The sequence below is a fragment of the Nicotiana tomentosiformis genome, chromosome 9, assembly GCF_000390325.3.
Source record: "Nicotiana tomentosiformis chromosome 9, ASM39032v3, whole genome shotgun sequence".
NCBI lineage: Eukaryota > Viridiplantae > Streptophyta > Magnoliopsida > Solanales > Solanaceae > Nicotiana > Nicotiana tomentosiformis.
In genome coordinates, this window is record NC_090820.1 from 57,960,598 (window position 1) to 57,973,631 (window position 13,034).

General features: G+C 41.4%; 2 protein-coding genes across 2 annotated transcripts; both read right to left on the minus strand.

Annotated features, from left to right (window-relative positions):
* Positions 1–8,979: 8,979 nt before the first annotated feature.
* LOC138898845 (uncharacterized) lies at positions 8,980–9,630 on the minus strand. The gene has a single exon (XM_070184951.1). The coding sequence runs from the start codon at positions 9,628–9,630 to the stop codon at positions 8,980–8,982; it is 651 nt and encodes a 216-aa protein (XP_070041052.1).
* Positions 9,631–9,753: 123 nt separating this feature from the next.
* LOC138898846 (uncharacterized) lies at positions 9,754–10,191 on the minus strand. Its single transcript, XM_070184952.1, has one exon. It carries the CDS (start codon positions 10,189–10,191, stop codon positions 9,754–9,756), a length of 438 nt encoding a protein of 145 aa, XP_070041053.1.
* Positions 10,192–13,034: the final 2,843 nt, after the last annotated feature.

The following is a 13,034-nucleotide window of genomic DNA, read 5'->3' on the forward strand; positions in this document are numbered from 1 at the left end:
TAATTGCAATAAAATGAAAGAAATTCCCATATTTTGTAAAAATAGGAATAATTATCAATAAATTGAATTAAAACTAAAGAATGTGCAAAAATTATATTTTTATCATTTTTTGACTAGGAAGCCTATAGAAGTTACTTTTAAATACGGAGGGTCAAAATTGACTGTCAACAGCTGCCCCTCTTTGACCGGAGATCGTGTAAGAGTCTTCGGGCAAAACAATTGACACCGTACTCACTTTTGACCCGATATGACAGAGTGGGGAATGAGGATATTTTGAAGATTGTGATCGAACTTTGGTTTCTGAGTTGCCTACCTATCTCAGGTTGCACGAGAATCAGGTCGCGTATAGTTCTGGAATGTAACTGAGTGTTACTTATGAATCGTAGCCTCATGGAGTGGAAGACAAATGTTCGAGGACGAAAAAGATCGTGTGATCTTGACATTGCTTCCAACATTGCCACAGTGTTGGACTGTGGTAACACTGGGACATGGGTGATGGATGGATTGATTGAATGGATTTTGATGTGTATGCGGCCGGGCTCTATGCTGAGTTTTTTTTACATATCTCGGATGTAACGAGAATCAGGTTGGTTGGTTTTTGATTTTGAAAGTTGCCCCGGCGTCAAACTATGTTGACACTAGGTGTTTTATTTTGACCATGGGGGTTCAGATTACCTACACACCCCATGTCAACGAGATGTAAGAAGAATGATATTTGGGACATATCGCTGATTACTATTAGAAAGTTCGACGTCCGTCCTCAAAATCTATCCTGTTTATGTGCTAGAAGATAATTCCATGTGGTGTCGCGTCATCGAATAATTCCTTTTTGTGCCTTCTCAGTTGTCTTTAAACATAAGCAATTTATTTTCCTGCTCGTTCTGCCACTTGTTGCATGAATACTTGGCTTATCTTAGTGCCCACGAATACTGAAATTTCCTGTAACTCATATGATATCAAATATCACGTTTCATTTTTGCTTCCCGTTCATTAGCTAGAATAAGTGCCACTTTCTTATAAAGTGCATACAATGTTGTAGTGACACTATTGTTACAAGACCATTTCTTCTTCAAGTTACTATGCTTAGGTTGAAGCCTTCTTCCTTATTTCCTCAGCTAGTCTTTCATTGTAGTACTTAGGGAGACCTTCAGACTCTTGTAAAGCTGCGAGCTTATTACATCATATACCCGATAAAAATTTCGATGTTCTTACTCGCCTATAATTATCCTTAGTTATTTACCTTTGTGTCCTTGTGCTCGTAGGTTTACTTTTGAACTCAAATTTTGATTAAGTGGCACTCTCTATTATTTCCGTAACACTTATACAGTTCCTATAACTACCCCAACTCCTATCTGAATATTTCTTAAGGATTATAATGTCATATCTGCGAGACTGAATTCCCTATGTTGGGGCTCACTACGTTTACCTTGCACGGTCTGTTGATTTATCTGTATCTCTTGTCTAGCCATAACTAGGATCTTCCTGAATCAACTACTAACTACTTGTTGGTCCATTCTCATATCAATATTCCGCGTAATCTCTCTTGGGTTATGTCCTTTGTCTTAACGTACCCCTCACACGGGCTCCTTATGTATCATGTGTCCATTCACACTTATTTATCAATAACATCTTGGCCGGGAACCCTTACTGCCTCTCCCCGATGTCATGCTTGCATAATGTTCTGAAGTTGTAACATATCGGTAGGATCTGAATAAATGCAATCTCATTTCTTTCGCCTTTTTATCGCATTCTTCCTTTACTATTTCATAGTTACCTGAACCACTTAACTCACACTTAATACCATATCACACCATCTTCCCCCTTTAGGGGAGTACTAACATTTAATGCTATGAATATTTACCTATAAATATTTTACCTCTTCATCTTCGGCATCTTTCCATATTTTCAATTACCCTTACTCGGCTTGCAGTAACCCTTCTGTACCAGGGATAACTGAATTTCTTATGCATGAAAGTGACACCTAGTGTAACCGGCACACTTAGTCCCTTAAGCTTAACTCTGCGCACAGTGCTTGCTTTGTGGGAGCGTCTTCCTGAATGACCTTTAAAGGTTATTCTTCTATTGTCCAATCTATTATTACTGGAACGCGATCTCTGAAATTCTCACGATGTCAACTATTATCAAATTTTTCGGTCCCTAGTTCATTTTTATTTTATCTTGTTTACTAGCCCATACTAATTTCTATTACTCCGGGGGGTCTAACTTAGCCTTCTCGTAATCATGTTGGAGTCACCAACTCATTTCTCGAAATAAGGATATGATTTGTGGCATATACTCTTTTATTGTCTCAAGGCCTATCACCTCTTGTATTTTCCTTCACTTGACTATAGATTTTGTCATCCTGTCATATTTTGATTTACCGTTATCACTCATTTATCACATCTTACTTATAATGCTTCACTTACTCTCTTCTTATTCTCCTACTAATATTTCTATCTATCACTTTATTCTGAAAACTTCAACAAAATATTCTTTCGCTTTTAGCTCCCCTAGCTCCATCCACTAGCTCTTCGAGTCGCCTAACATTCTCTCTTTACTAGGGACGGGAGTCATACTAAGGTAAATATTTATCCCTTCTAGAATTTCAGTGCCTATCTTCTGAATTTTCTGAACATTCTAGTATTTAGATCTTACTGTACTATTCTAGAGTGCACCACTTGGGTGTCCTATAAGGAGAACTATTACCACGTTTGAAATATCCTTCAGAAATGTCAGCTAACGCTAACAATCAAACTACCATTTTGGGTTACTCTAACCCATTTGGATCCTGATATCCATCATTCTCTTAAACTATATATGTTAGCTCCCATAGGGCATAACTGAGATGGGTGTAGCCAATTGTACATACCCATGTTGATGTTGAAGGTAACTCAGAATGCTTATATTTCTCTATTTGAATTGTAAATACTAATAATCTTCACTAACTAGGTACCGCATACCCTCCTTCACCTTGCTTTTGTTACCTGTTGAAACTTATACTTTTACCTTCTAATACTCCAATGGCCTGCTATTCATCGGGTGTGTTTGATATTTCCATCTTATGGTCTTAAGCTGGAAATTCACACATCTGGTATGCACGATCTGATAGGGCCTCAAACAGGGCCACGTCGTAAAGAATTCTCTCTCTACTAGTGCCCTTACCTACTAATGTATTAGCCCTCTGGATAGTTGTAGTTTTTCTAATTGCAAGCATCTCTATTGTCACGCCCCGACTTTGGGGAGCGCGACCGGCGCTCAACCGAGGTAACCCAGCCAAACAAGCCTGCTGGATTTCCTTCTACCCAACTCACCCATAAATAAAGAGAATATAAACTTCATTAATTAATACCACAAGGGTTCATGAACAACACGAGTTCCATCACCATTAGTTACTTCATTATAAGTCTCCAAAACAATATATTTCACAACCATAGTTTTACAGTGGAAGCATGAGATACAATTACGACATATTTAGTTTAACTTTTCCATAATAATACACAACCCACACTATGTCCACGGAGCCTCTAATAGATATAAAAGAGTACAATGATGGTGTGCTGGCAACAAGGCTCCAACTATACCTCAAAACATAATACACACAAAACAAAAGATGCACAACCCCGGAATGAAGTGGGGCTCACCAAGCCAGCTGGGAAAAAGTGTACCGATATCACTGGTCAATGCCTCCCACTGTGAAACCACCTGCATCCATTAAAGATGCAGCACCTCCGGCAAAAGGGACGTTAGTACATATCGAATAGTACTTAGTATGAAAACCAAGACACCTATTCAAGGACTTGGAAATACAACATGAATATGATGAATCATGGTAACAGTCATAGGGCTTATGTAGCCATAAAAGTCAAAACAGATTTATTAAGAACTTCCAATAACACTTATAAATTTCAAGTCGGAAATCCTCTACAACTACCTTTACACAGAGTGTCCTTGCCGCCTTACCCTAATGTATGCGGGTGGAGGTGCAATCACAATACCAAAACTCTACACAAAGTGGCCATGCCGCCTCACCCCAATGTATGCGGGTGGAGGTATATTCACAATACCACAACTATACACAAAGCGGCCCTGTCGCCTCACCCCAATGTATGCGGGTGGAGATGTAATCACAATACCACACCTCTACACAAAGGGGCCCCTCCACCTCACCCCAATGTATGCGGGTAGAGGTGTAACCACGATGCCACAGCTCGCGTTCCCAAAATGATAATAATATGTACAAAAGAGTTCCCTTTTAATCAACTGTTTGGCACCTTTGGCCTTAGCAACTGTAAATTCATAAAGTTTCATCATATGAGAAATAAGTGTTTAATCACATTGATTTCATACAAGATCTTCTTCCCAAAGGGGTATAACATGATTAAGTCAAAAATAGAGAATCATTAACACACGAGGGTTCTAACACGTTATGCCATTCAAGCATCAATTCTACTAGTTAGAATACTCCACATCAATAGCATTCCATGTCCGAACTTTACACGATGAAGTTTTGTAATAACATAAGAATTCCAATACCAGAAAAAGAGTTTAGCCTTCTTACCTGAAATTCACCCCTTAATAATACTACGATGGTCCACCGCACTAAACAACTTCAATCTACAACAATGCAACACAATTGCGCCAATATTAGTAAGATTTCTATACTTTAAGTCATTTAGACTTTTTATCAAACATCTAATGTACATATATTCGTACAACATCCTTCAATGGAATTTCTTCACCTAACAACCACCTTCCACACCAATGATTCACCTCACAGCTTCCATTAGCACATGCATGCCCAACACTTCACTCCCAACCCATAAATGTTATGAATTAATTCATTTTACAATCTCTACAATACCAACACAACCTAGGTTAGGCACTTATGGCTTCCAATCACCATACCATAAGTCATAACACATATTTCATACATAATTAATCACCATAGATTAGTTAGAGATGGTAGACATACCTCTTATAGTGAAACTCTTGAGAATCCCAACTTGTAGTGTTCTTGACCAATTTGGGGATTTGAATAAAAATTTATGAATCTTCAAGATTAATCCTTGTTAATATAAGTGTTTAGGAGTAGTAATCAACTTAAAATACTCCAAAAACACTACCTTGGTTCATGGGAGGGAAATATAGGACAGATTCCCCTTGATAGAGTAAGCCCTAGCTCAAAGAAATGACTTAGCCACTCTCTCTACCCGGCCTTGGGGCTATTTATAGGGCTCCTACATACGCAGTCGCGCACCTGGAAAAGTGACCGCGCATCTGGCCGCGCACACAAGGCAGAATACCCTCTAATATGCGTGGCCGAGCATCTGGGTGTGCATATGGCACATGTCCAGTAAAATGGCCATAACTTTCTGTAGAAATATCCAAATGACAAACGGTTTGATGTGTTGGAAACTAGACTCACAGGGATTTAATTTTATAGGTATATCACCACCTAAGTCTTTATAGTTTGGCAGAATCATGCGTTTGAAGTTGGATCATATGCGAATTTATCTGAAACTTTAGCCCATTGCATAGTTCTCAACATGGCTTAGTTCTAGGGATCTCCTTAGGCCATCAACAATATCCAATACAACTCCTACACTTCATATCATGATCATCTAAGTTTTTACAGTCCTTAACCCCTCGTGGAAGGCAAGACGACACTTAAGTGACTTGTGAGTGTGCTTATGGCCTCAGACTAATAGGAAATTTGAGGCGCCTCACATCCTCCCCCGCTTAAGATCATTCATCCTCGAATGAGGGTCAAAATTCTCCATTAGCATCTAATGTGACCCAATTGTTACTTCGCACACCAGCAGTCCCAAATTTTGACTAACTCCCTAAATTTCCAAAACTTTCGCCAGAGAATCCCAAAGCCAGTCCTAACAACATAACCACAACTCAACGATGTAAAACAATGGAAACAACACCAGCCACAATGCCATAAACATTACACTACCAATAAGGAGAATCCTTACAGGGGGAAACAAAATTTGTAGAAAGTTAGATTTCAACATCATGGACACAATCACATAGCTATTCAAATAAATTAGTATACTTTTTCTTCATCTCTTCCTCGGATTCTCAGGTGGCCTCTTCGACTTGTTGGTTTCGTCATAACACTCTCATGGAGGCAATCTCTTTGTTTCTCAGCTTGCGGACTTGCCTATCAAGAATGGCAACTAGAATATCTTCATAAGTCAATTCCTCATTAACCTCTTTAGTCTCAATCGATACATGAAACACCGGGTGCACTAAAGATATCTCTGGAGGTAGTTCTAGCTTGTAAGCCACCTGAACAATCCTCTGAGTGATTCTGTACGGTCCGACATACCTCTGACTCAATTTTCCTTTAATTACCAAACCATATTACACCATTCATAGGGGAAACCTTCAAGAATGCCCAATCATCTTCTTTGAACTCCAAATCTCTACGGCGCACATCTGAATAAGACTTTTGACGATTCTGAGCAGTTTTCAACCGTTCTGTAATGATCTTAACCTTCTCCATAGCCTGATGCACAAGGTCCGACCCTATCAGTTCTGCTTCCCCAATCTCGAACCACCCAATGGGAGATCTACATCTCCTACCATATAAAGCCTTGAACGGTTCCATCTGAATGCTAGCATGATAACTGTTATTGTAGGCAAACTCTATGAGCGGAAAATGATCATCCCAGCTACCCCTGAAGTCAAGAACACAAGATCGCAACTTATCCTCAAGCATATGAATAGTCCGCTCTGCCTGCCCGTCAGTCTGCAAGTGAAAGGATGTACTAAGATTCACCTGAGTACCCAAACCTTGCTGAAACGTCTTCTAAAAATTAGCCGTGAACTATGCCCTCTGATCAGAAATGATAGAAACTGGAGTGCCATGCAACCTGACTATTTCTTTGATATACAACTGAGCATACGGTTCCGCTGTGTCGGTAGCCTTAACCGGCAAGAAGTGTGTTAATTTCGTGACTCGGTCCACAATTACCCAAATCGAGTCGAACTTACAAGGAGTGCAAGGTAGTCCTACCACAAAGTCCATATTAATCATTTCCCACTTTCACATTAGAATTTCTATGTTCTGTGCCAACCCGCCAGGCCTTTGGTGTTCGACCTTCACTTGCTGACAATTTGGGCATCTCACCACAAAGTCCGCTACATTCCTCTTCATATCATTCCACCAATAGACCTCTCTAAGATCATGATATATTTTTTGTAGAGCCCAGGTGCACGGAATACCTCAAAGTGTGAGCCTCTGTCATGATTCTTTCCCGGAGACTATCTACATTTGGAACACATAGAAGCCCTTGGTACCTTAGTGTACCATCACACATGCCAAGAGAAAAGGCCATGGTCTTATATTTATGAATCCCCTCCTTCAATTGCACCAACAATGGATCATTGTATTGCTTCTCCTTGACTTCCACCACAAGCGATGATTCAGCTCTATTTTGCACAATCACTCCTCCTTCACTGGAATCCGCAAGACGAACTCCCAAACTAGCCAACCGATGAACCTCCTTGTCCAACAGCCTTTGATATGCCTCCAAGTCTGCCAAACTACCCATAGATATTTGGCTAAGAGCATCGCTACAACATTAGCCTTCCCCGGATGATATAGAATATCGATGTCGTAATTCTTGAGTAACTCCAACCATCTTCTCTACCTTAGATTCAATTCCTTCTATTTGAAAATATATTGAAGGCTCTTATGGTCTGTGAATACGTCCACATGGACCCATACAAATAATGATGCCAAATCTTCAACGCAAAGACCACCGCTGCAAGCTCTAAGTTATGTGTTAGATAGTTCTTTTCATGATTCTTGAGTTTCCTAGAAGCATAAGGTATAACATTGCCATGTTGCATTAATACACACCCAAGTCCGATTCTTGAAGCATCACAATATACCACAAATCCATATGTACCCTCTGGTAAGGTCAACACCGGTGACGTAGTCAATCTTGATTTTAACTCCTGTAAGATTCTTTCACAAGCATCTGACCATTGGAACTTAACCGCCTTCTATGTCAATTTAGTCAACGGAGAGGCAAGAGTAGAGAACCCCTCCACAAACTTCCTGTAATATCCAGCTAAGCCCAAGAAATTGTGAATCTCAATCGGGGTAGTAGGTCTAAGCCAGTTCTTCACTGCTGAAATCTTCTGAGGATCAACCTTAATTCCTTCTCTGGAGATGACATGCCCCCAAGAATGTAACATATTCAAGCCAAAATTCACATTTCAAAAACTTTTCAGACAACTTGTGTAGATGTAGAGTCCGTAGAACTGCCCTGAGGTGATCGGCATGGTCCTCCCGACTTCGTGAATATACCAGAATATCATCAATAAACACTATCACGAATGAGTCAAGGAAAGGCTTGAAGACTTGGTTCATAAGATCCATGAAATTTGTCGGGGCATTTGTTAGCCCACAAGACATTACCAGAAATTCAAAGTGCCCATACCGGGTCCTGAAAGCCGTTCTCGGAATATCCTGCTCCCTGATCTTCAATTGGTGGTACCCGGATCTTAAATCGATCTTGGAGAAATACTTAGCACCCTGTAATTGATCAAACAATTCATCTATCCTTGGCAATGGGTACTTATTCTTGATCGTGACCTTGTTGAGCTGCCGATAGTCAATACACATTTTTAGTGACCCATCTTTCTTCCTTACAAAGAGAACCGGTGTGCCCCAAGGCGACACACTCGGCCGGATGAAACTCTTCTCGAGCAAGTCCTTCAATTGTTCCTTTAGTTCCTTCAATTCTGTCGGTGCCATTCTGTAGGGTGGAATAGATATAGGTTGTATGCCTGGAATCACATCAATCCCAAAGTCAATCTCCCTGTCTAGTAGGATCCCAGGAAGCTCAGCCGAAAAGACCTCCGGAAATTCATTCACAACAGGCACGGACTCATGTGTAGGTGCCGCAACATCGGTGTCCGTAACCAGGACTAAATGGTAGATACACCACTTGCTAATTATCTTCGTGGCCTTAAGGTAGGAAATAAACCTACCCTTAGGCACCACATCCCTCCCCCCTTTTTCCATTCAATCACTGACACATTTGGAAATTCAAGCCTAACAGTCCTGGTTCGACAATCAAGCTTAGCAAAATATGAATAAAGCCAGTGCGTCCCCATTATTACATCAAAATCAACCATCCCCAATTCTAGAAGATCGGCCAGGGTGTCCCAACCATGCACCATGACAACACAATCCCTATAAACCTGTGCGGCCATAATAGACTCACCAACCATAGTAGATACGAAGAACGGCTCATGAAGTTGTTCCAATTCTATCCCAAATTCCATAGCAACATAAGGAGTGACATATGACAAAGTGAAACCGGGATCAATACGACCATATACATCATGGGATTGGACAGTCAATATTCCTGTGACAACATCTGGAGAAGCCTCTGAATCCTGATGCCTCCGCATAGCATAAAATCTATTAGGTCCTCCCGAACTCTGTGCACTACCCCTAGCTACACCACTCCCTGTGGGTGTTGTGCCTTGAGCTGAAGGAGGTGATGTAGATGTAGTAGCTGCAGAGCTAGCTGGTTGTGCCGCACCTCTGCCCATGATCCGGTGGGATGAGCGGCAATCCCTCTGAATGTGACCCCTCATATAGGTAGGTCCATAAAGCAAACCCCAAAGTGCATCATCCCACACTTATGGCATGGGGGCCTCCGCTGCTGCTAAAATCTCCCTTCAGGCCGACCCTGCTGGTGGGGTCCCCTGTTGCCCTGACTAGGCCGGCCCGGATGGTGGTGCACTCATCGAATATTGAGCGAATGATTGAGATGGACCTGATGACCCTCCCTTAAATGCCAACCTACCACCACCAGAATAACTACCCAAGTTGCCCGCGGTCCGAGCCTTGCTGCTACCCTCGCGCTCCCTTTTATTTTTTAGTTTACGATCCTCTATAGCTTGAGCAAACGCCACCATCTTCCCATAGTACATATCAAAATTCAAGGCAGTCGTAGCTGCCTCATTAATAACCAAGGGGCTAAGGCCCTGCATAAACTGGCGCACTCTAGCTTCCACAGTAGGCAACATATGAATAGCATACTTGGACAGGCGTGCAAATTCCATATGGTACTCCCACATATTCATGCTACCCTGCTTCAGGCTCTGAAACTCAGCGGCATGGGCCACCTTAGTCTCGGCAGGCAAGAATTCCATAAAAGCATTAGTGAACTCACTCCACCTTGCCGGAGGGCTCCCCTCCTCACGGGAGTCCTCCCACATCTCAAACCAAGAATAGGCCACCCCTTTCAGGCGGTAGGAGGCCAACTCCACTCCCTCCGTCTCGGTAGCACGCATAACTCAGAAAGTCTTGTGCATCTCATCAATGAAGTCCTAGGGGTCCTCCTCAGGATTAGTACCTGTGAACACTAGAGGATCCAACTGGAGAAACTTGTTATCCCTAGAACTAGCGGAATCCTCTGGCTAACTAGAAGAAGCAGGTGCAACATTTGATCTCTGGGCCTGGGAGGCCACTATCTGAGCCAACATCTGTATGGCTCCCCTAAGATCCCCATCAGAAACAGTGGGACCAGAAGCTGGAGGTGGAACTGGAATATCAGTTGGAGGGACCGTTGCACCCTCAGTAAGTGTAGGAACTGGTGCAGTCTGAGCAGGAATAGTAGATTCAGGCGGAGTAGTAATTGGGGGAATATCCTCACCCCTCGGGAGCACACCCGCATCATCAAATATCGAATCAACTGCCACTCCTGGGGCGATATTGTCTCCTTGGCAAGTTCTTGCCTTCTTCCTAGGCGCCATGTACTGTAAATTAGAGTAAAGCACGAGTTAAAGGAGGAAAAATCTTACAATAAGCTTTATCACGATCGAGAACATCAAAGAAGGGTATTATTCCTAAGTGCCCAAATAGCCTCCTCATTATAGATGTGGTCTACAACAAACCAATAAGAAGGACTCTACTAGACACAACTCCGATACATCCTAGGACACTTTAAAACCTTAGGCTCTGATACCAAGTTTGTCATGCCCCGACTTCGGGGAGCGCGACCGACGCTCAACCGAGGTAACCCGGCCGAACAAGCCTGCTGGATTTCCTTCTATCCAACTCACCCATAAATAAAGGGAATATAAACTTCATTAATTTATACCACGAGGGTTCATGAACAACACTAGTTCCATCACCATTAGTTACTTCATTTATAAGTCTCCAAAACAATACATTTCACAACCATAGTTTTACAGTGGAAGCATGAGATACAATTACGACATCTTTAGTTTAACTTTCCCACACTAATACACAACCCAGACTATGTCTACGAAGCCTCTAATAGATATAAAAGAATACAATGATGGTGCACCAGCAACAAGGCTCCAACTATACCTTAAAACATAATACACATGGAACAAAATATGCACAACCCCGGAGTAAAGTGGGGCTTACCAAGTCAGCTAGTAAAAAGTGTACCGCTATCATTGGTCAATGCCTCCCGCTGTGGAACCACCTACATCCATTAAAGACGCAGCGCCCCCGGCAAAAGGGACGTTAGTACATGTCGAATAGTACTAGTATGAAAACTAAGACACCTATTCAAGGATTTGGAAATACAACATGAATATAAAGAATCATGGTAACAGTCATAGGGCTTATGTAGCCATAAAAGTCAAAGCAGATTTATTAAGAACTTCCAATAACACTTATAAATTTCAAGATGGGAATCCTCTACAACTACCTTTACACTGAGCGGCCTTGACTTCTCACCCCAATGTATGCGGGTGGAGGTGAAATCACAATACCAGAACTCTACACAAAGCAGCACTGTCGCCTCACCCCAATGTATACGGGTGGAGGTGTATTCACAATACCACAACTATACACAAAGCGGCCCTGCCGACTCACCCTAATGTATGCAGGTGGAGGTGTAATTACAATACCACACCTCTACATAAAGCGGCCCCTCCACCTCACCCCAACATATGCGGGTAGAGGTGTAACCATGATTACACAGCTCGAGTTCTTAAAATGATAATAATATGTACAAAAGAGTTCCCTTTTAATCAACTATTTGGCACCTTTGGCCTTATCAAGTGTAAATTCATAAAGTTTCATCATATGAGAATAAGTGTTTAATCACATTGATTTCATACAAGATCTTCTTCCCAAAGGGGTATAACATGATCAAGTCAAAAATAGAGAATCATTAACACACGAGGGTTCTAACACATTATGCCATTCAAGCATCAATTCTACTAGTTTGAATACTCCACATCAATAGCATTCCATGTCCGAACTTTACACGATGGAGTTTTGTAATAACACAGGAATTCCAATACCAGAAAAAGAGTTTAGCCTTCATACCTGAAATTCACCCCTTAATAATACTACGATGGTCCACCACAATAAACAACTTCAATCTACAACAATGCAACACAATTGCGCCAATATTAGTAAGATTTCTATACTTTAAGTCATTTAGACTTTTTATCAAACATCTAATGTGCATATCTTCCTACAACCTCTTTCAATGGAATTTCTTCACCTAACAACCACCTTCCACACCAATGATTCACCTCACAACTTCCATTAGCACATGCATACCCAACACTTCACTCCCAACCCATAAATGTTCTCAATTAATTCATTTTACAATCTCTACAATACCAACACAACCTAGGTTAGGCACTTATGGCTTCCAATCACCATCCCATAAGTCATAACACATATTTCATACATAATTAATCACCATAGATTAGTTAGAGATGGTAGACATACCTCTTATAGTGAAACTCTTGAGAATCCCAACATGTAGTGTTCTTGACCAATTTGGGGATTTGAATGGAAATCTATAGATCTTCAAGATTAATCCTTGTTAATATAAGTGTTTAGGAGTAGTAATCAACTCAAAATACTCCAAAAACATTACCTTGGTTCATGGGAGGGAAGTATAGGATGGATTCTCTATGATAGAGCAAGCCCTAGCTCAAAGAAATGATTTAGACACTCTCTCTACCCGGCCTTGGGGATATTTATAGGGCTCTTTCGT